Source organism: Colletotrichum higginsianum, assembly GCF_001672515.1.
Source record: "Colletotrichum higginsianum IMI 349063 chromosome 7 map unlocalized unitig_7, whole genome shotgun sequence".
NCBI classification, from domain to species: domain Eukaryota; kingdom Fungi; phylum Ascomycota; class Sordariomycetes; order Glomerellales; family Glomerellaceae; genus Colletotrichum; species Colletotrichum higginsianum.
In genome coordinates, this window is record NW_017263917.1 from 1074931 (window position 1) to 1102607 (window position 27677).

The window sequence follows — 27677 nt, forward strand, 5'->3', positions numbered from 1 at the left end:
CAAGTGGTGATTGTTGTGTCGTTTGTTGGCTTGTGTGTTTCCTTGCGCTTCTGCTATCATTGGGTTGATGCTAGCTTCAGTTGCTCACCGTCATTTATTTGTTGTTGTCTTGGTTTATTTCCGACCTCGTCTTTCCTAGCGCCCCCGCCCTCTCCTTTCCCATCCCCCACCTCTTCCTTGCCTGGTTACTCTCCATTCACAGGCCGGCCCTGGTCGAAGATTGCATTGCTCTCTTTCTCTATCACCCTTGTTTTCAAGTGAATTGCGGCGAGGCCTGCGTCTAGGTTGCTCGCCCGTCGTCAAAATCCCTGGAGGCGCCGGACTTGGTTTGTGTCACACGTCTCGACACCTAGCGTTTGGCGGCACTACAACGGCGTCTTCGGCGCTCCGATGAGATGGTGCCCGTTCGTCGTCGGTGTGAGCCGCCCGAGCGCAGATCACCCCATGGTAGAGATCACGAGTCAGGCGGGCTCGGATCCGACGTATGAGGTGCATTTAGCCTACGGGATTCCTTTGCTGTCATTTTGTCCACTTTCTTTTTCGAATTGTCTTGTTTTCCCTAGACAACTTGAGGCAGAATTTGGATCGAACACAGACTGAAAGCCAGAGCCTCGAGCTTTGGAGAGCGACAAGGCTCGAAGCCACTTGGCCGTTACTGGCGGGGTTGTCTTCTGCGAGCAGCGGCGAGCGGTCGTGTTTCTACTTTGCCATGCTGCCCATCTGTTTTCTCCGTTGCCTCGCAGCGCTTGCATAGACGCGCAATACCACACAGGGTGCAAAGCAGCGTTTACGTCGCGGCATCATATCGAAAGGCTGTCTCCTCCCGAGTCCCGATGACCATCAGCTGCGACGGGGCTTTCTACCACACCACGAATCCCTCAAGACGAGATTGGCCAGCAAAGACGTCGCCCCGCTTGCATTACAGAAGGGCCATGGCATTGTATGCGGACGTCCAAGGTCTTCCATGTTTTCCGGTTCGGGACCTGACGTTTGGGCCATGCCACTGGAATCAGGTGGTGGTTTTGGGGGTCGAAAGTGGGGGTTTCGCGCGCCACTACATTCGAGTCGCATACTTACCGCGCGAGTGTCCGTTGGGTTCGGCATGAGGCCAGCCCCTTTCATGTTGCCTCTGTCCTGCTTTGCGGCTTAAGGCGGAGGGATAGAGGCATTTGCACGCCGGGGCCGCCTTGGTTTGACTCGGCCGGGACCCTGCTACTCATCGTCATCACTGTCTTGCGGATGTCACTTTCCCCTGCGCTAAGCCCTTTTCCTACTCCCCTCTGAAAGTTCGCTCCTGTCTCGCAATGGCTCATAGGGACCCTTACCGTTGCGTCATGGTGTTTTTTTTTTCGTCTTTTTCCCCTTCGCCCATCCTCCTAGTCAGTCCCGATCGGGACTCTACACACATCGATGTTCCTTGCGTTACCAACCACGAGACTAATCCGCCCTTGGCTCTTCTTAATAGGCGAAACTTCCGCACCATGTCAACTCGATTTGTCTTCCCTTCAGTCTGCCCGATACAACCGCACTCGTCCAGTTGCCATTGATTTACCTCCTACCACTATTCGAAAAACAAATTCGGCGCCCACCTGCACACCCACACCGCCCGAGCCTTTGTCCGGACGTGGCGACGTTCCTGGGTAAGTTCAGTCCAATAACCTCGTCCCGCCGTCATTTCGTGGTGAACACTGTCGGCTGCCCAAGATCGCGACTCGGTAGAACAGTTGACATAGTGATGAGAACAAACAGAACGCTGACTCTTACTTCCTAGTGGTTACTTTCCATTTCACGAAGACCTCAAGAGTCGCATTCACCGCCCACACCCCTTTCAGGCTCAACCCGATTTTGGTCACCCTAGGCACTCCTCTATCTCTGTTACCATCGATTCCCCGCCGAAAGCCGACCAACGCGCAGCTTCTCTTTCCGCGGCCATGGCGCCGTCCGCCCACTTGTCTCCTTTGAGGGCCATCGGCTCTTCCGATCCGTCCACCGTCAACACGCCCGTCGCGTCATACCTCCCCAGCGGTGTTCATGATACCCCTTTGCCAATGGGTAAATACTATCCGTCCAACTACGAGCAACAAAACACACACGGTCCGCGAATAGGACCATCTGGGCCCCCGACTCGTGTCTCATCGACAAGATCCGAGGGCCATATACCTTCGCGGGAGGCTTTCAGGGCATCCTCCAGACAAGACTCTGAAGCTCGTCGTAAACTCCAACAATACCAACGAGACATGATCGCGCAGGCAAGATTGGCGGCCAGTGAAGTGCTCGGGAGTTCGCCCAATCAAGTCAATGCACCAAGTTCTACAATTACGTTGAATGGGGTACCCTTCACGAACTTGCATCACATCGGAACCACCGGCGTTCACAAGCCCATATCGCCAAGACTCTTGCCATTGGGAAGTCCAGGTCCCGTTACACCGATGGACTTGGAGAGTGAGCAGAGCGGGTACATTGATCGGGGTTGCAATGACGAAATTGCCCGGATGTTACGGGCCGAAGAACAACGGTTACGCCGAGAAGGCGCAACCTCTCCGGCAGTGGAAACGGGGCCGCAGGCTTTTTGAGTGGCGAGAGGCGTCAGGGATGTTGTGGTGCAATATTTGGGTTTTCCATTATTACGGCAGACTATTGAATGGAGAGAATAGTGGCAAGATGAGGAAGACAAACTAAAGGGGATCTGGTGGGGAAGGCCACTTGGTCGAGAGACAATTGGTTCATGGTTATGATACCCATTATGATTACCACAGCAAGCATAGCTTGTTTGTGTTCTCTTTTTTCTTTCTTTTTTTAACCCATGGAGTTTTTCCTTCCCTTTTAGAGTCCTCTCCGCCCTTCTTTCTTTTGGTTCGTGAGTGGCGGTAGAGAGCGGGGGATAGAAGCAAAAAAAATTTCAGGCCTGGCTTTCGGTTGATCATGGCCCCGGAGTCGACTCAGTTTGGATAAACAGCATGAACGATGGTATTCTCACATTCGTTATATTTTTGTTGTTGGATTGGGGTGGCATTGTCACTATTGTCTCCCTGTGTATGCATTGATTCCGGCGGGTTTGTCTATTTCAGTATTTGGCTGAAGGCGCGTTCAAGTACAGAGAGAAGAATGATAAGAAGGATGTTCCTTCTTGTTTCTGGGGGTATGTTTCTTCTGCCCTCGTCACCGACCAGGGCTATGTTGTGTGGTCATGTCACTACAGTGCGTTTGCCTGCCCGGTTACTGATGCGACTCGGAGCATGCGTTCCTCATAAAATTATCGGTCGATACAGAGCTGCTTTAATTCACCATTCGCGGCTAATGCAAAAACCATTGGTGGCGGCATTAGATGACTTCAACCAACCTGTCCCAAGACCTCAGATGGCCTTGCAATAATTGGCAGGAAAACTACCCTTTACGCCGCCCAGCTCGCCCACCCACCAGTCCTGATCTGTCCCTGTCTTCTTGATAATCTTGATTCTGTCTCCCTCACGAAAGCTCAAGTCTCCCTCCCCTCCTGAAAAGTCGTACTGGGCTACGACGTACTCGTCAGGAGCCTTGAAGCGCTTCGCTGGTGGCGGGGGCGGTGGCTTCTTCTTCGCCAAGGTATTGCTGCGATTTGATTGAGGACCCGGTTCATGTCCAAAGTACTCCGTGCGTGAGCTTGTGTAGACCGGCGATACGCTGAAAGTGCCTTGAGGATGTCCCAGAGCTGTGGCGGTTGTGAAGTCAGTTGGGAGGCCAAGCTGCGAGCGGGAGATGTTGGTAGTGCCCGATTGCGGACTTGGTTGCGGAGAGACATCTGAAGCGAAGGCGGATCGGTTGACCGAGGTGGCTGAAGGTATTCGCATCACCCTCGGCAATGGTACTGCGCTTTCATTCATACCGGATGGTGTCCGAGAGAAGCCATTGCGCGAAGACACTGACGATGTGGAGGACGTTCGACTTTGTCCGTCATCGCCTACCCTGGCAGGTTGCCTCCAGTTCTTGCCGTGCGCTATGCAGCTGATGGACTCCATCTCTCTCTGCACCGGCAGAAACGATGCAGACCAAGCGGACACCACATTCTCCATGGGAGGCGGAGGAGAAGGGAAGTCTTGGTCCTCGCAGTAGTTGTGAAGCATGGTGTAATACAGTCCGAGAAGCCTGTTTTGGATGCAGACATGGGAGGCTAGCAAGTGAGGAATGAGGGTAAATATAGCTTCGATGATAGGAGGCAGGGCATCTCGAAGATGAGCGTCTGCAGCCTCGAACTCCTGTGGTAGGCTCCGTCAGCTGTTGTGATGCTCATCTCGACTGGCGAGTGCTTACCTCGGAAGCGCAAGACATTTCAAATTCGACCTTTGATAGCTGAGCCTCTTCTTTGGGCGTCCTTCCTGTCTTTTTCTGGAGTTTCTTGACCTTGTCCTGGGCCTTTTCGTAATCCAGCCGTTTGTTCTCGCGCTTTTTGATGGTTTTGCGAAGGGGCTGTATGTAATCGCGAGCTTCGGTGGCTGGGCGAATGACCTGCGAATCAATGGCTGTCACTTCTCCGATGAGCTCGTCCTTGAGGTCAGAATAGGCTCCACTGAGCTTGAAGGTGCGATCAAGCTGTAGTTGGGGCGTCACGGTGCCAGAGCGGGCGTGCCCCTCGGAAGCTCCAACAATTGGGTCGTACAGACCCTCGTACTCCTTGACGATAGCCCACTGGCTAGTAGCCATGGCTATCCAAGCATCACGGAGAGTCTTTGTATTCTCGATGATCTGGCACGAGGGAAGGATAAAGAGTCAGAATAGCAACGAGATACAGTTAGTTTGAAACATACCTTGCCCAGCAGTCTCTCTGCATCCTCGTAGTCGTGTAAGACAGCGGCGACTTTGGCATTGTCGCCGGGGCTCTTACTCATGAGCTTGCCAAACTGCCTCTGCATAGATTGCATCGTGAGTGGTAGGCCGTCGCGACTCACAGGGACGGTGGTCGATGTGGAGACAAAGAGAAGGAAGGGCGTGGCCTGAGTTGCTGGTGAGACGACAGTGAGATGAGATCTCAAAGCAGGACCGGGGGACAGTTGCACCACAAGGGCTTGGCCGTGGCTAGGTGAGTGACAAATCGACAGTATTGCACGCGTGAACTGCGACTCTCAAGATGAGTTGAGAAGTGGAAAGGACAGTTGGATGCCGGCATTGGTCTCTGTTCTGGTGCACTGGCGTTGCGACGGTTGGTGGAAGTAAAGAAGGGGGGTTGGACATTAAGGCAGGTGGAGGAAGGGCAGCTGCCGCTAGCGCTTCTTCATTGCAGATAGGTATATTGCCTGTGGCACCTTGCTGCTGTAGTTTGTAAGTGGATGGAGCTTGCCTACGTAGGCAAGACAAGGTAGGTAGCGAGCGGGTGAAGGGAGGCAGGCAGGCAGGCAGAATGATGTGGGAGGGGTTACTTTTGGTCGACACAAGGTGAGGAGGGAGAAGCGAGCGGATGGTTACGTTAGAGGAGGGGACACAAGTAATTTTGCAACGAATGGTGACGGTAATTGAACAAACAGCCCAGTCAAAGCAGGCTCAGGCCCCGGTGGTTTGTGCAGGTGTCCGGTTCTCACTACCTGCTTGCATTCCTACGATTCAAATTCCACCTTGCATGCTCCAGCGCAGGATGCCCAACATCAACTTTACAGGAGATTGTCCCTGGTGTGAAACCAGAACACAAAGGGAGAAGGGAAACGGCCCAAAGCCGCTGCATAGTACGTCTGAGCCAGGCTTGGACTGGATGCCACGCCGCCGTTGCCTGTGGCAGTCACTGCACTGGAGAAGACTGAGCATCTGATGCCCTCCACTGATCCATCGAGGCACATCGTCCAGTAGCACGCACCTTGGCCAAATCCACATAGTCGTGTATGTCGTCAATAGGGAAATCGCGTTGATCCAGGAGTCCAGGGCTTGAGAACTGGTCTGGGCTCAGAGCTACTCGAGACTGAATGCTCAAGGCGGTGTGAGCCAATGCTTTGCAAAGTACCTTACTTTAGCTGCGGTCGGCTCCCGGCACAACTCGAGTCCACCGAGCTTGGCCGTGGAAAAAGCGGCTCCAAGAGCCAAGCCGAATGAATGCCTCGCCACCCCTGTCGCTCAGTCGCTGAAAGGTACTTCCAAGAGGTAAGGTACCTTGGCCAATCTTGCTGGCACCGTGGACAAAATCGCAGCCCACCCGCCAAACAACCTGTACCAAGAGGCAAGCCAACAAATCAGTATGTTATAATCCACGGTTGTTGCTGCATGGCCTCTGGATTATACACACGAGCCATAAAATACCTATTCAACTGCTCGGTGATTCAATACGATGTTACTTGCTAACTCGATTCGTTCTTTAGCGGCGGATCGATGCTGGGAGCAGTCACGTGATATATCACGTGCCTTGGCGTCGAATACCGATATTCTATCAACGCGTTTGGTCGCGTCCGCTCATGCTCTTCCATCTCGCAGCCCAACCCTTCGCCACCCCATGCAATTCCATAGCCTGTCATGGGTTATGGTGTCTGCACACAAGGCAGTCTCTATGGCCGAAATGCCTCTTCCCAGCCATAACAACGACCATAACCCGCCAAGCTTTGGACTACCCACTGCTGCCCCCGTCTTGGAATATATATGCCTGTTTACCCACGATCTGAAACGCAAGCAGAAGCGCTGGCAAGATGGTCGACTCAAATTCCACACGTTCAACAAGCGAATAATGGTGTACGATGAGAAAGGGAACTTCATCGGAGACATGCATTGGCGCGAGGACATGGACTTCGGAGAAGGCGAAGAACTCAACCTGGAGCGAGGTGCCGTTATAGTTCAGGTTGCCGAGTGCGTCGGCAGCAAGGACCAGGATCTCACCGCCCTTCTCGACAAGAGAGCCAGGGAAGTTGAGCAGAGACATGCTCGCTCTTCTACCGCCGCCGCGGATTCGCCTCTTCCTACTATGCGACTGTCTGCCGTATCCCAGAACCATCCCCAGGCCCAGTTCAGACAACGTCACCTTGCCGACGTTTTCAACACTCCCCGCGGGCCACAGGGAAGGGCTTCCATACCCACGACCTCCCCCTACGATGAACGCATCGCGGCACAGCAGACCTCTAGCCCCCTGGATGAGAATCAGAGACCTGCAAAGAGGAGGAAGAGAGACCTTTCACCGCCAAGCAAATTCGGTTACGCACAAAACTTATTCGGCGCAACTTTGAACCTCTCATCTTGGACGGCCATTGCTCCGGTGCGAAGTCAACCTGCGAATACGTCTAGAAATAGTTCCCCGCCACTCGAGACAATACCGAACCTGCTCGTTCCTTACAGAAATGGCAGACCATCGAGGCCGCGAACTTCTACGATTGTTGACCTGACAGACGACGGCCCAGTCTCAACAGAAAACTCCAAAACCTCGCCAGCCGTCGATCGGGAGGACTCCACCAGCGATGCAACGGAGGCGCCAGTGAAGCGACCTTGTCTGGTATCAAAGCCGTTCAAATCACCAGGTGTTGGTTTCCCAAAGAGTTACCTAACCCAGAAGGAAATCCAGCCTAATCCTGAAACCCGAAACCTCTCGCAGTTACGTGGTCAGCAGCCTGAGGAGTATGCCGAAAGTTCAGGGAATATAGCTGCCAACCGCGGCATTCGAGCACTTCGGAACAACAAACGCACACCAGCTGTGCATCAACCAGGCACTCAACCTAGCAACAGTATGCTTCACATGTCTGCCCCTTGTCTATTAGAAGGACCCTCCGAAGCCGTTGGCGGGGACGTAGAAAATGCAGCCTTGAAACCAGCGACCGAAGAGCCCTTAAGAAGATTAGCCGTAGATGCAGGTCCGGAGGAACCAAAGACGAAGCTCCGTATCAAAGCCAGGCAAAAACGCGGACTATTAGTGATCGCAAAGAGGGCCACAACGAAGATTCTGACGACGCAGGCGAACCCGCTGGAGACCCGAACGGGGTCGCCCTCCGAGGGGAAACGACATACAACGAGAGGTGCTTCGCCAGATTGCAGCCAAAGCGCGAGACCAGTTTCTCCAGTTGGCATGTTGCCTCACTCCATTGACGGCAATGTCGAACGCGATACGTCCGAGCGTTTGCCAGTAGAAGTGCGCAATCACAAAGAGTTTGAGACTCGCTCCAACCCAATAGTTGAAACCCTAACTCAGTCCGAACCCGAACCCGCTGACAACGAAGACGATCAATCGTCAGATGAACCCATGCCGTCGAGAGTACCTAAGCTATGGATGCGTAGGAGACAGCCTAGCACTGAGCCGCATAGGGAGGTGGAAACGATGACTACCCAGTCTGGACCGCGGTTGGCTTCTCTTGGGCGAAGGAGCGTGAAGAGCAAGGAGATCATCGGTTCCTTGACCAAACGAACATCTCGATCATCCGCTAAAAGCTGTGCCGCTACGGCGACGTCTGCACAAAAAGGGCTTACCGGGCCCCCGAGGAGCAATTCGGAGGACCGGTCTGCAAAGAGAGTCAACAATGCCAGAGAAGTGGAAGCGGAGCCTGAAGCAGCGGCGCGTCTGGCCAACCCGGCAACGAGAGGACGTAAGGCAGCCCAAAAATCCGACGCAGCTGGATCCGTTCCGGAACCCGTGTTGTCTGCCATTCCAGACCTCACTGTTACTAGGCATGATGGTAGAAGGGCTAAGAAACCGGAAGCAAAGCTCAACTTGGAAAGTACCCAGGCAAAGAGAGAGACTTCAAACAAGCTCTCCGGGTTTTCGAGGGCTAACGGTGGACCCTGGAGCAAAGAGTCATTCGACTTGTTGGGGTGCACAAGGCCTGGGTGAAATGTTTTGGTGGTGCAATAAATAAGAAGACGGCTCAAGAGGCGAAACCCAAGCCAACCCGCATCTTCTGCGTGGACATGGCGCTTGCGGTAACGCGATAACAGACGACGAAAACACAACCTCTGAATTGTACGGAGGAGAGCGCGAATGATTGGGCCGAATGGACAGGTCGAATGGACCGGCGGGTGTTGCGTGTGTTCCAGTCCGCGCCCCATCGCCCTCACTTCCAGGTATCCCGAAAGATCCTGCGACCTTGTCCCTCTGAAAGACGCCTTCAACGCAGAATCACGCAATCGGACTAGCTGTAACGTGCAAGCATAGGGTACACGTCGGATGCATGACCACATATAAGAGGACGTGGGCTGTCCGGTAGCTTCGGATAGAAACGGTGAATTCAAACTTGTCCTATCTCGCCACCCGCATTTACATCTCCCCGTCCCGTCGACTATCAATCATCGTTTCTGCCAGAACTATCAACCAAGTGCACCGCTGATCCCGAGTCTTGAAACCTATCCAACCCGATGGTCTAGCCCGCTATCGGATCTCCTCTGAAGACGCACGTACAGGAGCTCAGCTTGACCGAGGATCACAGACAGTGCTTCACGTAGCGTTGCAAATGCAGAATTTCGTAAACATCGCGCTGGAGTCTGCTCTGGCACAACAATGAGACTCATCCTGGTCGGCTTCTACGGAGCTAACAAGTGGAAAATCATGCCTGTTCATCTGGCCGGCAGTCACGACAAGACGTTAACCAGGACCTAATGAAAGCCAGGACAGCCTTCAAGCGGAGGCTCGAGGCTTGCTTGAAGTATCAAGAGCGTACAGTGCAAGTGAGCAAGCTAAACACAGCGCCCCTGGCCTCAGCAGTATTGCTCATCCTGCTGACTCTGCCACATTGCAGCACAATCCCCATGACCTCAAAAACAGTTCGAGTCGGGATACAGGCGTTAGGGAGCGGGACGTGCAGGGCCAATAGCGTGGTCACAGAATATTGCTTCACCACAAGCGAATCATCCGCCCACCTTCAGAAGCCATCACCGTTACGAAATTTTACATGTTGTGGTCTCGGAGCAGACCATGATTCCTGACGAAGCGGCAGTTTTAAAGCCATCGACAATTCAGAGTCAGGACCACTACCCAGCTAGGTCTGTTCGTTGCCAATGGGTTTGCCCTTCAACGAAGTTTCTAGTTTGGCGAACCAGCTTGACAGACCAGCCTAGAAGCTATCGCCTAGGCGCGAAAGGGGTCTCACAGCCATTGGAATACAGCTAAACCTTGATTCAACTTGCCAATAATGACAAGGCCCGGATATGGATGGTAATGAGAGTTATCGGGCTCTATTCCCTACTCTGGACTTCCAGGGGCACAATTCTGGGAAATCCACTCTGCTTTCCGAGATCATCCAGCGTCCTATTTTTCTCACTGCCGGTGGTGTGGTTATGTCAATGAACAAGTCGATGATGTCTTTGGCTGCGAGGCGCCGGCCTCGAAAAGCTTGTAAGGTGATGTTATGGGTATGGTCTCTGGAAACCGGCTCTGGATCAGTTTTGCGAAGACCTTTCTTCAACTAATTAAGGAGGCTGTGCGTCGTAAGGGCATCAGCCAAGCCATAGTTAAAGAGGGAGCAGCTTTACGAAATCGCTTGGCTGGATTCCAGACAGATGAGACAACAGTACGTTTGCAGATCTTGGTGTTCGCTTGTGAGATGTTGCTGGACAAGTGTAAAAGGTCGAGGATAGAGCAAACCCCCTAACCCCCCTGTACCAAACGAAACTACAGAGTATGAGAGTTGCAAAGAAATTGTAGCTCCTACTTCATCTCGGGTGTTCTTCCAACGACGGACGGCTTCTGAGGCCATCGACCTACCCTTGCTATGTTCTGGCTGTCCGGTTTCTTTGTCAGTCATGTTCTTAAGTTTGCTTGGCGTATCAGGCCGTGTTCCTGGTGGCATCGGCACTTCGTCGAAGGTTTTGAGCTCATGATGCCAGCGGCAAATGTTTTCAAACCAAGAAACCCGTCAAGTGGAAGATAGTACAACATAGACGGAACCAAACGGCTTCAGTCTGGGAAAGCATTCAGGCAGAGAACCAGGAACAGACTTGGCGTTTCCAGCCAGATAAAGAGACGTAGGGAGCACGAAGTTGTTCTCTTACTTGCTTCCGCATCGCCACTACGCTCCTCCAAGTTATTATTTTGGTTGCCTATACCAGAAGGATAGCCTCCATCCCACGAACGCACGACCGAAACGGCTCCCTCTTTATGCCTGGCAATTTAGCGGACTACCTAGCCTCATCAAGGCAGGCTCGAAACGCGACAAAGTACCGGTACCACTTATACATATGTACGTTCGGCTGAAATATCATCCCGGCTTCCTTACGCCGATACCGTCCATCACCTTTTAAGGACCATGCGAAGTTCCGTTACGTCTATGGCGGCCTCGTTGGCGGTGGCTGTGAGGTGTTTACCAACAATTAAGGACCAGAGAGTAGGGAGAGATGCCACTAACGACACCAGCAAAACCGCGTCTAACCACACGCAGATGGAGGGAGTATGGAAGATTATGATCATGTCTTGTACTCGCGTGCGATGTTCTAGACATGCGGTACGCCTTGTGTGTTCGCATGCTTGGCACGAGGAAAAAGAAGCTTGACGGGCTGGAAGTGGAAACCCAGAATGAGGTTGCATGTGGGATTAGCCGCGCATCATTCCGAAGACCCATTGCACCCGTATCAATCGGTTCTGTGGGTCTGCCTGGTTGAACCATTGAAGGCGGATCCCATATCAAGTTTCTTGGACTTTTGCGATGATAGATGGAGACGGACTTGCTACCTACTGGATGAATATTTCTGCGGAGTGTCAAAAGACATGTTACTCACAAGCCGCACTTGTGCTGTCTTTCTACGTGTTTTCAATATTGTGTACCCGTGTAACTTCAATAGGAACCGGTCCGCCTTGTTCACGCAGCCCAGAGATGAAATGGTGTCAGCGGAGTCGCCCGCAAAGAGAAAGATGGAATGGGGATCATGAGAAAGCTCGTACACTCGTTGTCTGCAGCCACAGGCGGCCGCTATTGGCCACATGTTGACTCATCGCCATCACGTGATATAATCCCGAAGCATACATTGACCTATGAGAGTCGAGATTTCTCGCCGAAAACCAGTACGTCTGGCTTGCAGCATGTGGAGTGCAGGAGCCAATAGCACAGCTTTAAATGGGTCCTGATGCTGCGTTACTCGTACATGATTGGTCGTTTTGCGAAACAGCGTCTTGTCGGCGCTAAACCTCTTTCATCTCGCCGACGGACTCAATCAAAACCACCTGCTGCGCCCTGCTGGGGTACCGATGTGCAGCCATCAGCGGCCTCACAAGGTGAAATAACATCCATGACTCCCGCCCGGCAAACCCGCCTGCTTCCCTCCTGACTTCTCCTTCTTTTTTCCTCTACCTACCAACATCGCAACATCAAACATCAGGCACGCCAAGTGACAGACACGATCGAAGCTACTCCAAAGCTGGAGCAACTTCCTCCCGTCTCGTATTTAGTCATCCCTTTCCGTCCACACCAGTCCAGTCCGTTTATACCCATTTGCCGCCGATTGTTTACCCTCTGCGCACAAGGCAAACGAGACGAACTAGCCAAAAACCAGCCTCGTTATATCGCGTTGTGCTTCTCTCAAGACCGCTGAGAACTGCTTCTTGTCGAGGTAAGCTTCGTCTTCCGTCTTTGTTGACTTATCCCTCGCCATGAGGCCGGTCGCCTCCACAGGTAGCGCTCAAATGTACAAGACTGGAGGATCAGACCAACCCCAACCCAGTCATCAGATGTTTTCTTGTACCGCTATCGCTCCCATGTGCAAACAGCCTCTCATCTCACTATGCTTCATCGACCAACACGAGCAAGGGACCCAAGCATGATGAGACAAGAAAAACATGTACTTACGGAGTACGCTGACAGCAATAGAAGGTACACCTAACACCTACTACATCCACCAATAATTTCTCGGACGTGGCCGCCGCAGGGACTCGATCCCCCTTCACCATATCCTCCACCTTTCGCCGTATCCCTTCTGTGATCACCACCATCAACACAATGTCTGGCGTAATACACAACAACGCGGCTGCTGCCCCTCAAGGTTTCTCCATCTCGCAGCCCTTCCTCGGCGCTGCTTTGCAGTTCTACCCTGAGATGGGTACCCAGCAACTCGACGACCTCATCCACGCCTACGTCTCTGGCTCTGCCTCCATCCTGGAGAAGCGTGCCACTGTTTCCATGGACTTCTTTGCCTACTCACAGCTCACCGGAGAGACCTTCAAGTACTATGCTGTCACTGGCCAGTCCCTGAGTTCCACAACCTCGTCCGCCGATTCCAGCCCCCTGCAGGACTCCAGCTACAGCTCCAACTTCGTCTCCCCCGTCATCTCCGACTGGAGCTGGTCGCAGTCGACGCCCAGCTCGGCTTCCGTCTCAACCCCAGCGTCAGTGACCCACGAGACAACGCTTCCAAAGTCCTCGAAGAAGGCCGGTTCGTCGGCGGCGAAGTCTCAAGCCAGCGACTTCTCCCACCTCCCCGGCATGAAGATCATGACCAAGGATGGTCGGGATGTCACGAAATCAGCCTCCCGTGGTTGTAAGACCAAGGAGCAGCGCGACCACGCTCATCTGATGCGCATTATCAAGGCTTGCGATGCCTGCAAGAAGAAAAAGGTCCGGTGCGACCCCAGCCATAAGAAGCGCGCAGCTGCTCAATCTCAGGGTACCAGTACTGGTCCCGCTCCGATGCGCATGGCAAAGAAGGTCAAAACTTCTGCGAAGGATACACGTGCAGTTGCCGAAAGGTCACCGCACCAGAACGCAACATTTGCAGAACCATCATTATTCTCAGAACTATCCGCTGCTGGTCTTGATATTCCCGACATGTCAGTCGACCTTCTAGAGTCTTGGGAGTCTTTTGTTCGGTTCGACGACGAATCTGTCGATGCTGGCGGTCCCTTCCTCTACGACTTTTTCTCCGACCAAGCGGGCCATCTCACATCTGAGTCGAGTCAATCCTCCGTCGTCCCCTCGGCGGTATTCGCCCAGTCGCAGGGTGGACTAGATGCGCTGCATATCCCGAGCATCAGCAAGCCATTCCCCGATGAACCTGCTGTTTGCTCGCCTACCCTCCCGTACCTGGACTCCGCTGCACCCGCAAACAACTACGTGGACTTCAACCTCTACTCGCCCGAGCCAAGCTTCCTGGATGATGATATGGCACTGCTCACCGACATTCGCCCTGCCATCCGCAGGAACCAGGGCACTCCTTCGCAGCACAGCGGCCTGGCCCAAAGCGGCCAGTCGCTGTCCTCACCGCAAGTTGATCGTGATCGTTCACCAGCAGCATTGGATGATCAGCGGTCAGCTGATTACGGGGCGACCTCCAACGAAAGATCTTTAGAAGAATTCAGCTTCGAAGATCATCGCCGTCGCTCGGTTCCACGTGGCGATACCCGTCCAGCTTCATCAACCCTCTTCGAAGGGTTGGAAAACACGAATCCATTCCCCATGGAACAGAACGTCTCACCGGTGCGTATTTCTCATTCAACGCTACAAGAACTGAGACTGATCGTGGAGCAGAGCGAGTCGGTGTCTCAATGGGTTGTTTCCAACAGTCTCTCAGCCGCCCAACCAGTGCATTCATCACACGTAACGGACGGAGACCTTCAACCAACTCAAGTACCACTGCCACACGTCAAATCTCCGTCTACCAGTGTGCTACGACAAGTAGGAGAAGGAAATGCGATCGCTGGCAGAGCTACTGGTCGCATGCCGTCATCCTTGGGAACCGTGCTCTCACATTTCCCGAGCTCGCCCGAGGAGACTGCTTGTTACATGCAGGCCACAATCACAGCATTCAGCCGCGACGATCCAGGGGCAGTCGACAGCGGAGCGATTGCCACTTCATCGAATACCCATCTCCAGGTGTCAGCGTCAAGGCCTTCGGAAAGTCGTGCCTCTTCTGCATCGCTCAGTTCTAAGCCCTCCGGTACCCAGGTCTTCGGACTAAACGGGACGCAGCCGCTAGCAACAATGGAAACGGGCAAAGACTTCTCCTGGAAGCGGCGCCCCCGTGTCGACGACTTGTCCAACTTGCAGCTTCTCATCCATACAGCGCTCCTTGTAGCGACGTTTGGTATGGTTGTTACTTGGCATGAGGCGCAGTCATTTGTCAGCGGGTTTGTCCAAATCGTCTTTGGTCTGGCCATGTACCATGCCTACCAATTCATCTTGAGTCAATATGACTCGGGACCGCAACAGAGTCTTCTCAGTACCACGCCGAAGCCGCAGGGCTTCAGCAATGGCGCGAGGCCACTCTCCTGTGTCAGCATGAGACTGCGACATACCTGTCGTCAGAACCAGGACGTTCATTGCCGAATTACACCGGCACGGACGTCTAGGATTCTGAGCCTCGCGCAAGCGTTCTCGTGAGCTCTTACGTCGACCTGCGGCCCGGACTTGGTGGTCTTGGCCTAAATGGACAGGGAAATATGCCGTGGTTTTCTTTGCTGATGTTTCTGGAGCGTTGGTTTCTGAGATACCCCTCTGTTTTTTTGATGAGACGCGTAATCCCCATATCGGGAAGCGTGTCGGCTATATCATCGGGTAAGATGGTGTATTGACTGCCCAAGCAGGACCAATCCAGGAAGAAGGATGTTAAGACTGCCTATCAGTCTAGCCTACTTTTAGTGTTGCTCTTTGGACCGCTTACAATACACTGCCTTGCTCTCATATCCGCAAAATTACGCCTGCCGGTGTGCCAAACCCGTTTGAAGAAACAGTATTAATTGCTTCAGGATCCTTGGATGTTTCCTTAACTTTCATGTCTCGAGTGACGAGTATTGAGGTTTGTCTAGTAGCATGCAAGACATGCGGGGCAGTTTTGTAAGGGCATACATAGCTGGAGTTCAGAATCAAATGTTTAGAGCGGCTTATGGTAGACTGGTCAATGGCACCGGCCGTGGGCGGGTGGTGTCACGTGACAGTTTGTGTTTCCACCCAGGTGCAAACTTCATCCGTTGCGCATAGGCAAGGTGACTCTTCCCTCCCCCTTCCATCCTTTTCCAACCAGGATATGCCTGGATTGGCAGTTTTTATCATATTGAGTAAGACTTCATAAGGTACTTGCGTAAAATCTTTGTTTGACTCCATGATACTGTGATTGTGCTGACACACCTAAGCCATTATTATCTCACTTACTTCTTCTGTAATTTCTTAGTGATACGTCACTTAAGGCAACACAACAAGCGCAAGGCACTCTCATTGCTGCCGGACTTTTGATATGTGAGGATTCCTGTTGCTGTTGTCATCTCTTGCTTTGCTGCAACCTCCAACAAGTTGTCAGATTATCTGGCCTCTTTGAGCAAACGACACTCATATACTTGACTCCCCCGAGACACCATCAGAGCAGTGCGACCTGTTCGTCAGAATTCCAGGATACTTGCTGACCTGAAACGAAGACTCAAGTGCTTTTGCTACCTCAGGTCCTTGGTAAATAGGAAGCAGCAGGAGATTCCGCATCAGGGGCTGGCATACATTCACAGCCGCAAGGGGGTGCATAGACAAGAAACGTCATCCACGAACCAGCAAAAAGTCTCATTTGAAAACTACACAGATTTCCACGAGGGTTAAAAGCAGTGGAGCAGATAGCTGCAAGCTTGGGAGACAGTCGGTTGTTTCATCTATTGTGCTGCTGTCAATACCCAGCCTCGCCACACAGGGCTTGTTGCTCCAGGTACCTAGCCAGTCAACTACCTTCCTTGCAGTGGCCTGGAGAAGGCACAAGCGCCTTTCATATCAAAGGCTCTGGCTCATTCCAAAAAACAGTCAAGGCCGTACCTAAGTCGTACTTGGTCAGGGTGTAGTGGCCCAGATGGCAGGTACCAAGGAGATTCCTTCCCCCCAGGCCAATATGGAGGCGCCCTCCCTTTCAGACTCGCCCTCGGGACCTGGGCCTACGTCTCAAGGGAAAGATAAAGGCAAGCGGCTTTCCTCGACAAGCAAGTTTATACAAAACATATTCTGCCGGCTCATCCCCTCTTATTCTCCCAACCCCAAACCCTCTCCCACCTCTTCCACGACGCCATCACCAACGGATACCACAACGGCAACATCGCAACATCCGACTCAACCAGTTCAGCAACCACAATTGCCACTGATATCGGAAAATTCAGAGATGGCAGCAGTTTCCGTTCGATCCAGCGAGCCCGCTGTTCCCTTGGTCCCTATTGACTGTGTTCCTTCTCCAGCGGCCTCGGAAAACAACAACAACAACAACAACAACAACGCCGCCGCCGCCGCCGACGACGACGACAACGACAGCAACAAGGAGAACCAGCACAAAGCTTCCGCCTCTGCGGTAGTTGCTCCGTTCGCAGCTCTGGGCCGGGTGAGCGTCGAGTCCACATGTCGATCACGACCATCGGCCTCTATTCCACTAACAACTCTGACGCCGCTGAGCGAGAGACCTTTGCACCAAGCCTTCATGGACCAAGCCTTAGACATGGTAAGCCGCACCCATATATTGTCTTGCATTGAAGCCGAAGCCAGGACTGGGAAGACCTAACTGAATGAAAAGGCTCGCCTCGCTCTGAAAACCAACGAAACGCCAGTAGGCTGTGTTCTCGTCTATGACGGATCTGTCATCGCGAGAGGCATGAATGCCACTAACGTAACTCGGAATGGTACCCGACATGCCGAGTTCATGGCCCTGTCCGCCTTGCTGTCCTACCGACCCAACAATAGTGAAGAGGTCGTCGATGCTCAGCTTCGCCAGCAAGCCAGCGAACGGTCTAAGCTTGATATGCCAGACGATGAGGCGGACTTCTTCCCCATGGACGACGAGTACGTCAGAAAGGGTCATCTGTACCCCTACGGACAAAAACTCCACCGTGCCCCACGAGTTGAACGCTCCATTTTGAGAGAGTGTGTTCTTTACGTTACGGTCGAACCTTGCGTCATGTGCGCTGGTCTTCTTCGACAACTCGGCATCAAGAAGGTCTACTTTGGCGCCGTCAACGACAAATTTGGCGGCACCGGTGGTGTTTTTAGCATCCATAAGAACTCAACGGACACTCGCCAAGACCCCAATCCCGTCACTGTTCTCAGGCCCCTTCAGACTTCCACCAACGCCTGCAACCTGCCTCGGCCGGCCAGCTCGGCATCCGGCAAGGGTGTGTTGAGCAACGGTCGACCAACGAGCCAGGGAGGTGACGGCGGTAATGTCGAGCCGGGCTTCGAGGCAGAAGGTGGCTGGGGTCGGGATGAAGCTGTCAATCTTCTTCGACGTTTCTATGTGCAGGAGAATGGCCGAGGTAAGCCGACGGTTCCCACTCATTCGATTTGTGTCGCTTACGTTTGCATAGCACCGGTGCCGCGGAAGAAGGAGGGCCGCGCTGCTAGACTTGCCGCCATGGAGCAGGCTGGAAGTGACGCCGGGACGCCGGTGGCCCCTCAGTCTTCAGACGGCGACGATGAGGGCAACGCTTGAGAGCAACATGTTGCTTATGCTGAACTGGGACCTGTCTCACAGTAGCACACGCTCCGGCAAAATCATCGTTGGTAGGCATATTTACTTTAATAATTAGACTGCTTCTAGTGTACATTCAACGTCAAGTAAATAATAGGCCTCCGGACGTTCTTATTCGGGAATTTTCCCCAATCCCTTCAGAGTGAACGAGTATATATGCTACTAGCGGTGCTCCGCAAGATCCCCCCGCAGATCATGTTCTTACTCTGATTATGACGATTTGCCACCGTGTGGAGTGATGGTCTCACCAACGTCCCTGTCTTTGCCATTCATGGAACCCCCCTGCTCGGAGCTGGCTGTCTTCTCGAGGGGTCTAGGCTCGGCGTTGCTGGCGGATGTGTTCTCGACTGCGCGCCAAAAGTCTTTCTTGCCCTTGAGAAGACGGCGGACCCAAGGGGGCAAGATACCGCCAGGAATGCGCCAGGTCCAAGGGTCTTTCTCGTGCTTGTTATGGGGAACGATGCGCCCACCGGAGACCTTTTCAAGGACCCAAATAAGGGTATTGATGAGGATGTAACTGCAGACGCCACCGATGAGACCATCGGCGATAGAGTATGTGAAGGGCATGAGAGCCAACGTGATGAAGGCAGGGATCGCATCACCTATGTATCTCCAGTTGATCTCGACAACAGCGCGAACCATCATGGATCCTACGAGAATCAGTACGCAGCCAGTGGCCCACGGCGGGATGGAGGCGAAGATGGGGGCGAAAAAGATCGATATGAAGAAGCAGAGTCCCGTAGACATGGCGGTCAGGCCCGTCTTGCCTCCCTCGGAAATACCAGCTCCAGACTCGACAAAGGCCGTGACAGGAGGAGTGCCGAAAACTGCACCAACAGAGATGCTGAGAGCATCGACCATGTAGGCGACGGACGAGCCCTCGAAGTCCTGGGTCTCCTCGTCGATGAGGTTTGCGAAACGAGCCATGGAGTAAAGAGTGCCGGTGCAGTCGAGAATGTCGACGTACAAAAAGGTGATGAAAGCGAGACCAAAGGCGCCGCTGTATCCTCCGACGTTCCAGTCCTGCACATTGAGGGTCCTTTGGATAGGGTGGAAATCGACAACCTTCTTGAAGAACTCAAATTTGGAGTTACCAACGTTGGTGTTTGGGAAGTAGGTGACTGCGGTGTCTCGGGGCCAGGAGATGATGCTGACTAGCAGGATACCGGCGAGGATGGCACCCTTGAAGCGGTACATCATCAGCATGACGGTTAGGATACCGCCACAGAATATGCCGATCCACATCCTGGGGTTGCGCATCTTGTGTTCCGATGGACACAAGCCATTTTTGAAGTGTTCTTCCGCACAGCCAGCCAGCTCGAGGGGTGTCTCGGTGGCACCAACGATCAGGCCGATTCCCTCGCCGTAGGTCAGACCGATCAGGGTAAGGAACAGGCCGATGCCGACACCGGTTGCAAGTTTGATGCAACGGGGGATGGCACGGGCAAGCCACTGGCGCAAGCCGAGAAGGGCAAGACCGAAGAAGACGAAGCCCTCAATGAAGATGGCGGTCAGAGCGACCTCATAGGGCACGGCGCCGCTTCCGTGGAAACCGACGACGGAGTAGGTGAAGTAGGCGTTCAAGCCCATGCCTGGGGCGACACCGACGGGCATATTGGCGAGGAGTCCCATGAAGAAAGTGGCCAAGGCGGAAATGGCGGCGGTGGCAGTGACCATGTCGCGGTTGATCTCGGCGACACACAGTAAATAGTCATCGTCTGTTTCGCAAACTGGGTCTGCCTCGTTGCGACAGACGCAGGTTCCGCCGGAAGCAGAAACGATGGACGCGTTGACGGAGATAATGTAGGCCATAGCAAAGAAGGCAACGAGGCCGGCGCGGAGCTCGGTAAAAAAGAGGGATCCCTTGCGCTCGCGGGGCTTTTGTTCCGGTTGGTCGTCAGCGAAGTGCGCATCAAGCGTGGCGGACCGGCATCTATACGTTGCGCATGCGGGTGGATTGGCCTGGATGTGCCGCGGGAGGGCTTTCGGAACGGAACGGAGCTTGGACTTACATGGCCGGAGCCTTCGAGCTGGAACCACCGTCCAACCGGGCCGGCGGCGATCTTGGCGTTCCAAGTCTCGATGAACCTCATTTTGGCACGCTCTTTTCTCTTTGCCTCTTGGTTGTTGGCCACTATCTCAACGACGATGGGTATGCCCGAATCAAGGGTATTTTAAGAGATAACCAAAAGATTCGAAGAAGTATGGTCCAAGAGAAGGAGTCGGTTCCACGGGTATGGAGAGATAATGTAACCCAACCGAAACCTGAAGCGAGGTCGGTATCAGATAGGGGCGCTGACGACGAGCTGCAAAAGCAAGCACAAGCAAGACTAGGCAAGCCTCAACTTGGTTCCGTGACAGCAAAAGGCAGGGGACAGTGCGATGGGCCAGAGTAGGAAGGCCAATGCGGTGCCGATAGAAATGTGACGACTGCGGTCGGCGGCGGCGGCGACGATGAGCGACGACGAGGGGAGAAGGGAGGGCAAGCCTAAAGGGACGCCATCGAGGAACTGTGACGGGGACGACGGATGGTTTTATCAATGGCCGGGGAACCAGCGACCGGTAACGGACCAGGCGAAAAAGGGAAACGGGCCAAAAGGCGAAGAGCAAAGGCCAGTCGCCTTATCGAAGAAAATATTGTGCCATTATTTATTAGTGTGAAGGATTATCATTTTCTGGATCTTGTCGTCGAGGGGGGAGGGGTGCGATGGGGTTTTTTCCTTTCGTGGATGAACAAGGGGGGCCAGCTTGATGGTGATGGGGGCAAGGCGTTTCCATTTGGTACTGATTGGTGGATCACATCGGCGGCATGGGCAACTGTACTCTCCTCGGGACTGCCTGCGTGTAAACTCGTGTGGTTGCTTGGCCGAGAACTGGGATGAGGGATTGGAGAGACCGTAATGTAAGTAAAGTGAAATGGGACGGGAGGCTTATGGGGTTCCAGAGTGAGTTCGTGAGAGGTGCATTGATGGGCCAGGTCAGGGCAAAGCCAAGGGCCCAGGTCTCAGGGCTAGCGCGAAGCCCTTATCCCGGCCTCCATTTTTATTTTCCCTTCTGTTTATTCGTACTGTACCTACCTCTCTACTTTACTTACAAAGTCTTGCATGCGGCGGTGCCTGTGTAGGCCTCAAGTGTATAGTCTCGAACACGAAAAGATACATTGACTAGATGTATCGGCGACGGAACGCCTTTGCACCGGACACTACCCCTCTCGATGCCAGCTGCCGATGAGAAGGAGGAGGGGACCTGGCTAACTACCAGGTAGGCTGCTAAGCTGGGCAGCCCTCTCTCTCCTCTCTCCACTCTCATGCTTGATGCATCTGCCACTTCGTCTGCCACACTGTGAACTACACTTGGAGTTTCCCTCTTCCATGTGGATGTGGATGCTCCAAGATACACAAACGAGGAGGCGGCGGGGCGGCGGCGGAGACGGCGCTGCATGTCATGTCCTGGCACGGCTAAAATCCTGATAACGTCGATGGAGGAGAAAACGTGAAGAGAAAGGTGCTGTTGCTACCCAATCAGTACCTAGTCTAGCACATGAACCCATCTCTCCGTAGTTGATACTTGAAAACGGCCCAAAGCCCGAGCACTTGGTAGCCGTTCTCGTGGTGAGCCGGGAGAGCCCGTGACTACTAGGGAGAGATAAAAGTAAGACGAAAGGTCGGGCAAGGGTCGTGGTACAAAGTGGGGAAGGACGAGAAGCGGTCGGTGTGGCTTCTTCGGGATTGTAACTGTCCGTCAGTTATCTCCTTGTCCTGGGGTATTAATTGATGATCTCTTGTCCAGCCACATAGCCAGGTATGCGCTATGCCTGACGCCGTGGAGTGGGAAAAAGACGCCCTGCAAGCAGAGACCAGAAATGTGTACGCACACAGTGGTTGATGTGTGTGAGACTTGATGAAGCACGAGAGAGGCAGACGGCGCTTGCGCGCGGATCCGGGGCAGCGATTCAACGGCTCGGAAAAGGACGCGTTGTCGTAACAAAAGTGCGTGCAGCTGGGACGAGCGTATGGATCGGGTAGGGCGGGGCCACAATGTCAGACCGTGGCGGGAAAAAAGTTGCGGACACGGATACTTTCCAGCCACGGCTTGGGCTGAATTTGTGCGAGGGCAAGGTGCTTTTGGGTTTAGACTTGACTACCTACATACCTGTGCGTCTTGGCGTGTCGGTGAGTGAGCATCAGCTGCAAATGCTGCAACCGCGACCGCTCATTCGACCACACTGGAAGGGTCCTGGCCTTTCTGGGTTTCGTGCTAATCATCATCTATCCTACCTTACCCTATGTGCACCTTGCCATTCGTTCCCTGGTCTGCCCGACTAAGCTTAGTTTGGCGGTGACTGCATACCCGTTGAGTGTCAACCCAGGGCGCTACAACAGCGCAGTTGATTTATTCACTCACTACTGCACCCAAGCCTAGGACAGAAACACCTCAACGTTACAGCTTCTTTTCTTCTTTGTCCTCGGCGGGCCCCTTTCTAGCATCTGCCCGCTCCCGCCCCTTCCCCTTTTCATCATTCGCCTCCGCGTCATCCTGTTGCTTCCCGCTGTCTTCTTTGCAGAGAAAGCAGAGCCGGGCGCTTCGATCGCCGGCTGCACCATTGAACCTGGGATTCTTCTCTTTTGAGCCAATGCCGAGCATACCAGGTCTGCACGGATACATCCCGTCTGTGTCCCAGTACGTACCGTAAGACCTTCCTAAGCCGGTGCTTGTCAGCTTCAATGACGGACCCAATTGCTGTCTCTGGTTGGCCAAACGTGCTCCGAAGCTAGGCCGTCCTCAGGGCGAGCGGCCGTCGCCGAGCGGGGCCCTATCTGCGACCTATGATAACGACACACAACTCGTATGTTGGAGGTGCAACTTCACACTCACCTTGCTACAGGTACACTAGGTAGAATCAACCACCCACCCGCTGGATCCTTCGGGAGTCTAGATCTTCTTCGACACCCGGATCGAAGCTTGGTTTCTCTTGTTCTCAACATGTACCACTAACAAGTGTCTATCGCTCGACGCCACCTCGTGGGCTTCTCCTCTCGCAGCGTGCTCCAGGAAACCACAGAATGCCACATTGTTACAGATGTAATATGAGACGGCGCATCGCTCGACTTTGCCTCCCTCCTACCCACCTGGCATATGAGACACCTAATGACCACAGTCCGAACCTCACCAAGTCGCCTGCTACCGCTGTGTGCAACTAATGTCATGCCTAGAACGCGGCCCAGCTCTCAACCTCGCTCCGACGTGTTCCCCCGGCGCGAGCATCACAGGCTACAACACCTCGATCGGAGCCTCCAGCATGGATTGTCCTGTTCGTTGCGATCATTCGCGGTCAGTCGGCCGCCGCCGCCGCCTCAGTCCGGATAGCGGCGTCTCTTTCCACCATTAGTGACAGCGTTATCTTGTCAGGGCTCTCACGCATCGCGACTGCTTGACCACCTTCAATCTGATGAACCCAGACCGCGCATACACGGCCTACTCCACAGCAAATTTGTCGCCTGTCGTTAGCCTGGCCGATAGGAACCCCCCGATCCTCCCCCCCCCCCCCCAGCTTCTTGTGATTTCAATAACTACCACCGCAAACCATCGTGGCCCACCCCCACAGAATCAGGGCAGTGGTCGTGGACTACAACGCTAGTCATCATCATTGGTGAACGAGGGCCGTCTGGTATCCTGGCCCCTTCTCCGGGGTGCAGGAAGCCCACAGTCGACCGAGGAGTCCGAGAACGAGTAATCGGCGTTGTAGGCAGCCTCAACAACGAATTCGATGATGCAACTACTGCCGCCTAGAATGACGACCTTTGCTTCCAAGTCCTTGTCCAAGTTTCCCGGTACGGCTTCAATATTTGTTGGCCGTCTTAAGTATCGCACGCCCTACTGCAACATATCTATTCCTCTGCGGCTCTTCTTCACTCACGGGTTCTGAAGCGCATCTTGAATCACTTCTTTGATCATGATAGACATCGAGCACTGAGGCCATCTTGATCCAGTTATAGTCTTTTGGGCACACGTGTGCGAGGGCTGTTGCCGAATAGTTCCTAAGCATCGCGTGAGACATGGCTGGGTGTATTTTTCGGGGGTTGTAGCATGTCTTTAGGACACACTCATACGGCTTGGGGGCGACTTCTCTCTGTGATCACACATCAGCTGGGCACTCCAGCCAAGCAGGCCAAGCAGGTGGAATCCCTCCCCGAGAGGCTCGATTCAGATTTGTAACAGAGGACAGCTGGGAGAATGCGACGTGATAACCCCTGCGATTGCGAGGCAAGGGATGCATGTTCCAACCGGGCTTTTTCTTATCTTCTGCAGCCCCCCTTTACTTTCTCTCCTTGTGCCTCGCTCTCTTCATATAGTTCCTTATAAATACATCAAGGAGGCTCGAGATGGCGCTCCAGTTCGCCCGATAAAGACTTTCGGCAGCTAAGACTCCGGGACTCGCCAGATGAGGGAATGGGAAAGAATCCCACCAGTGCAGCGAGACCCCTCGCACAACGTTTGACAAGTGTTCTCAATTTCTCCCAGACGGTAGAATTCCTCTCTCCTCATTTATCCGCCCTCCTATCACATTCAGCGCCAGCGGTCATATCTTCATGTCACACATGTGTTCTACTCTATGTCTTGTGGCAATTTTAATCCCATGGGCCCGGGGAAACGGCTGCGCCCACCCGCACCTCGACTTTTAAATAGGTTCTCGGATCCACGGAAGAAACACCGACCGCGGTAGGAGCCGAACCCTTCTCACTCGGCTGGTGGGGCCGTTACGGGATGAACGAGGGGTCGACGATATTACACGGAGTTTCTAAAAAATGCCTATGGACGGATGAAAGAGACAATATGCCGAGGAATCTGTTGATCGAAGCGCCCAGTGGCTTTGATCTGCTCGCGTGCTCCAGGCTGATTAGGGTCGTTTGTGTCTCGCTGTCACCTCGAGGTCGTTCAAAAGCACAGGCTTCCCTCGCCACTAGTTGTCGACTGTCACACATCAACAGCCATGAGGAGACTTTCGGCGCCAAACCCCTGCTATGCTTGGTACGGTAATGTTGAAACTTTACGAGCCGACCCAGACGGCTATCTAGGAACGCCAGCAATCAATCCACCGGTTCCTTTAAGATCCAATCGAAGCGTCTTAGTACAGCGCAATCACCAAACGCCTTGAAACATCGGCATTACACAGTAGTAACAGGTCCGGTACGGGAAACCGACAGGACTCAACCTCTTCCCCAATCGGTGTCAGGTGAGGCCGTCGTGCTTTTCGGTGCGCTCGGATCCGCGACGTCACAATTCGCGAGCCTTTGGCCCTCCATCGGCAGAAGCGGCTCCAAGCTGGCACTCGCAATACTCGCCATCGGAACAACCAACCAATCCCGTACAGCGGGGTATCCCGGATCCGAGGCATTGTGCTCTCTTGATTACATTTGATTTGTACGGCAAGATTCCAACTGTAGCCAGTCCATGGTTGTTGCTTCGAGTTCAACCCCACGCAAGCCCGACAGGAACGGGGCCAGAGAGGACACTACTGGTACAGCAACATAGACAACCTTGATTGCACATGAAAATGGCAGACTGCCATTTTGCTGTTGAACCTTTGGCTTTCCGGTCCATGTTTTGACAGGGTCGGCTCGACAATGACCAAGAATGCCGCGGCGGTAGCGAAGGGGGGGAAGATGAAGCGAGCCGCCTGGAACTATGCGCGTGCCCAGATGCTACAGATATATTGCAATGGAAGTGCCTGCCGGTCGGTGAGAACTAAAGACTCCTGTGGCACTTCGCTGATCTCTGAGAGTGATATACGAGAAGACAATGAGCTACAGTTGGTATTTCAGTCTTGTTGCTCCGATAACATCGGCATACTCGGGAGATGTTTGACTCTCAACATCCAGTTAGCCGGGTTGCTGCGCCTTTGCATGTCACAAGAAACTGTTTGCGCATAAACGTCGCCAATGGGAGGTTAAGAAAACGGTAAGGTGAATAGTAGAATCGTGACGACAAGTATCTCTCGCAAATCCGACATCAGCTGAGCCACTTGCAACAGAGGGTTTTGGAGCCATCTTTGTCTTCAAGCGAAGGCCAGTAACTTGGTTGGAGCCTAGCGAATGACAATGATACAACGAAGGATTCACAGTGAGCTTCGTCGACCCTCTTGACGTCAGGCGCGGTGGAACGACGAATCATAAACGCGATGGTTAAGGAGCGTGTTGGCAATAGAGAAGACACGAGTTAGGGCTGTTTACCATTTGACGTCACAGCTCGGACCCTGCATTCAGTACGTACTGTAGCCCGGGATCGGGGCCCAGTATGTAGTCTTTCCCGATCGCAACAAAGCTTGAAGCGCCCTCACCCATTTATCTACACATTAGGTGGGCACATGATGCATGTACTGCAAGTAATTACTCACTGTTATATGTGCCAAGCGACAGTTTTCTTTTTTCAATGCCTAATAGCTTTAGTACATCTTTTGTTATCTCTTTGCTAGGCAGTATAGTAGAGTAGATTAATATAAGTAGTTAAAATAATCTCTATATAAAATAATATCTAAAATTATAGTCTAGAATATAATAAGCCATCTTTAATCCCTTCTACTTATTTTCAACTTCTTCTAAGTAATTAATATTTAGAGATTATTAAAGAAATAAGTATATATTTTATTAACTATTTATTTAACTTATATTTAATCTTCTTGTTAATTAAGCTATTAATTATTCGTAAGTTATTTAATAGTAATTTAAACTTATGCTTTATACTAGTATTCTTAAATATAAGAGTTGCCTTTAGCTTTTAGTAAAATATAATTTAATTAAAGTTTATAGACTATTATAGTATTTATTTAAGAGATTATAGTAAATAGTAACTAGTAATTAAATTTCTAAATAGTTCGTTTTTTTCTCTACTAATTACTGAGGCTATTAGTTAGGGCCTATAAAGGTTAAGTATAGTTAGAATAATACTTAGACTTAGCCGACCTAATGCTACACTCTTAGGTGGGGTAGGCAAGGCTTCGTTCCCTTTAGACCTAGATTGAGCCTTTCTCTCCTACTACCCCGGGCCCCCGCCTAACGGTTCTTGGGGGACGAAGTGGGGGAGGGGGACCTTCCAGTGAGGCGAAGAGCCCCCAACGAGAGAGAGGATGACGGCTCCCTACTGCAGTGTGAACTCCAGACAACAGCGGTCAGCCGATCGTTCTGCTCGTGTGACGCTATCCGAGCCACTCTCTGATGTCGCCTTCCAAGCTCCTGTCACTTACTCTTCTGTCGTTCTTTTGTTTGTTGTCGCTTAACGCTTCGCAGTTTCCTTGACTCCCTGCTTTTAACAGGCCTTCCCCCTAATTTTGTTCCGTATGCCTCAAGCCCTCAATATGGTCC

The 27677-nt window shown here is 52.9% G+C and overlaps 6 protein-coding genes across 6 annotated transcripts; 4 read left to right on the forward strand and 2 right to left on the reverse strand.

Moving 5' to 3' along the window:
• Window positions 1-1410: 1410 nt before the first annotated feature.
• On the forward strand, window positions 1411-2573 carry CH63R_10025 (uncharacterized protein; the record flags this gene model as incomplete). The annotated part of the gene is made up of 2 exons (XM_018304999.1): window positions 1411-1640; window positions 1772-2573. 2 exons carry the CDS (start codon window positions 1411-1413, stop codon window positions 2571-2573), a joined length of 1032 nt encoding a protein of 343 aa, XP_018154423.1.
• Window positions 2574-3353: 780 nt separating this feature from the next.
• On the reverse strand, window positions 3354-4895 carry CH63R_10026 (SH3 domain-containing protein; the record flags this gene model as incomplete). The annotated part of the gene is made up of 3 exons (XM_018305000.1): window positions 3354-4232; window positions 4288-4719; window positions 4782-4895. 3 exons carry the CDS (start codon window positions 4893-4895, stop codon window positions 3354-3356), a joined length of 1425 nt encoding a protein of 474 aa, XP_018154424.1.
• A 1613-nt stretch (window positions 4896-6508) lies between these two features.
• Window positions 6509-7317, forward strand: CH63R_10027 (uncharacterized protein; the record flags this gene model as incomplete). The annotated part of the gene is made up of 2 exons (XM_018305001.1): window positions 6509-7195; window positions 7276-7317. 2 exons carry the CDS (start codon window positions 6509-6511, stop codon window positions 7315-7317), a joined length of 729 nt encoding a protein of 242 aa, XP_018154425.1.
• A 5528-nt stretch (window positions 7318-12845) lies between these two features.
• On the forward strand, window positions 12846-15221 carry CH63R_10028 (uncharacterized protein; the record flags this gene model as incomplete). The annotated part of the gene is made up of 1 exon (XM_018305002.1): window positions 12846-15221. The coding sequence occupies one exon, from the start codon at window positions 12846-12848 to the stop codon at window positions 15219-15221; it is 2376 nt and encodes a 791-aa protein (XP_018154426.1).
• Window positions 15222-16662: 1441 nt separating this feature from the next.
• CH63R_10029 (tRNA-specific adenosine deaminase subunit TAD2) lies at window positions 16663-18279 on the forward strand (the record flags this gene model as incomplete). Its single annotated transcript, XM_018305003.1, has 3 exons — window positions 16663-17295; window positions 17368-18103; window positions 18155-18279. 3 exons carry the CDS (start codon window positions 16663-16665, stop codon window positions 18277-18279), a joined length of 1494 nt encoding a protein of 497 aa, XP_018154427.1.
• Window positions 18280-18528: 249 nt separating this feature from the next.
• CH63R_10030 (Permease) lies at window positions 18529-20411 on the reverse strand (the record flags this gene model as incomplete). Its single annotated transcript, XM_018305004.1, has 2 exons — window positions 18529-20196; window positions 20331-20411. The coding sequence occupies 2 exons, from the start codon at window positions 20409-20411 to the stop codon at window positions 18529-18531; spliced, it is 1749 nt and encodes a 582-aa protein (XP_018154428.1).
• Between the last annotated feature and the right edge of the window lie 7266 nt (window positions 20412-27677).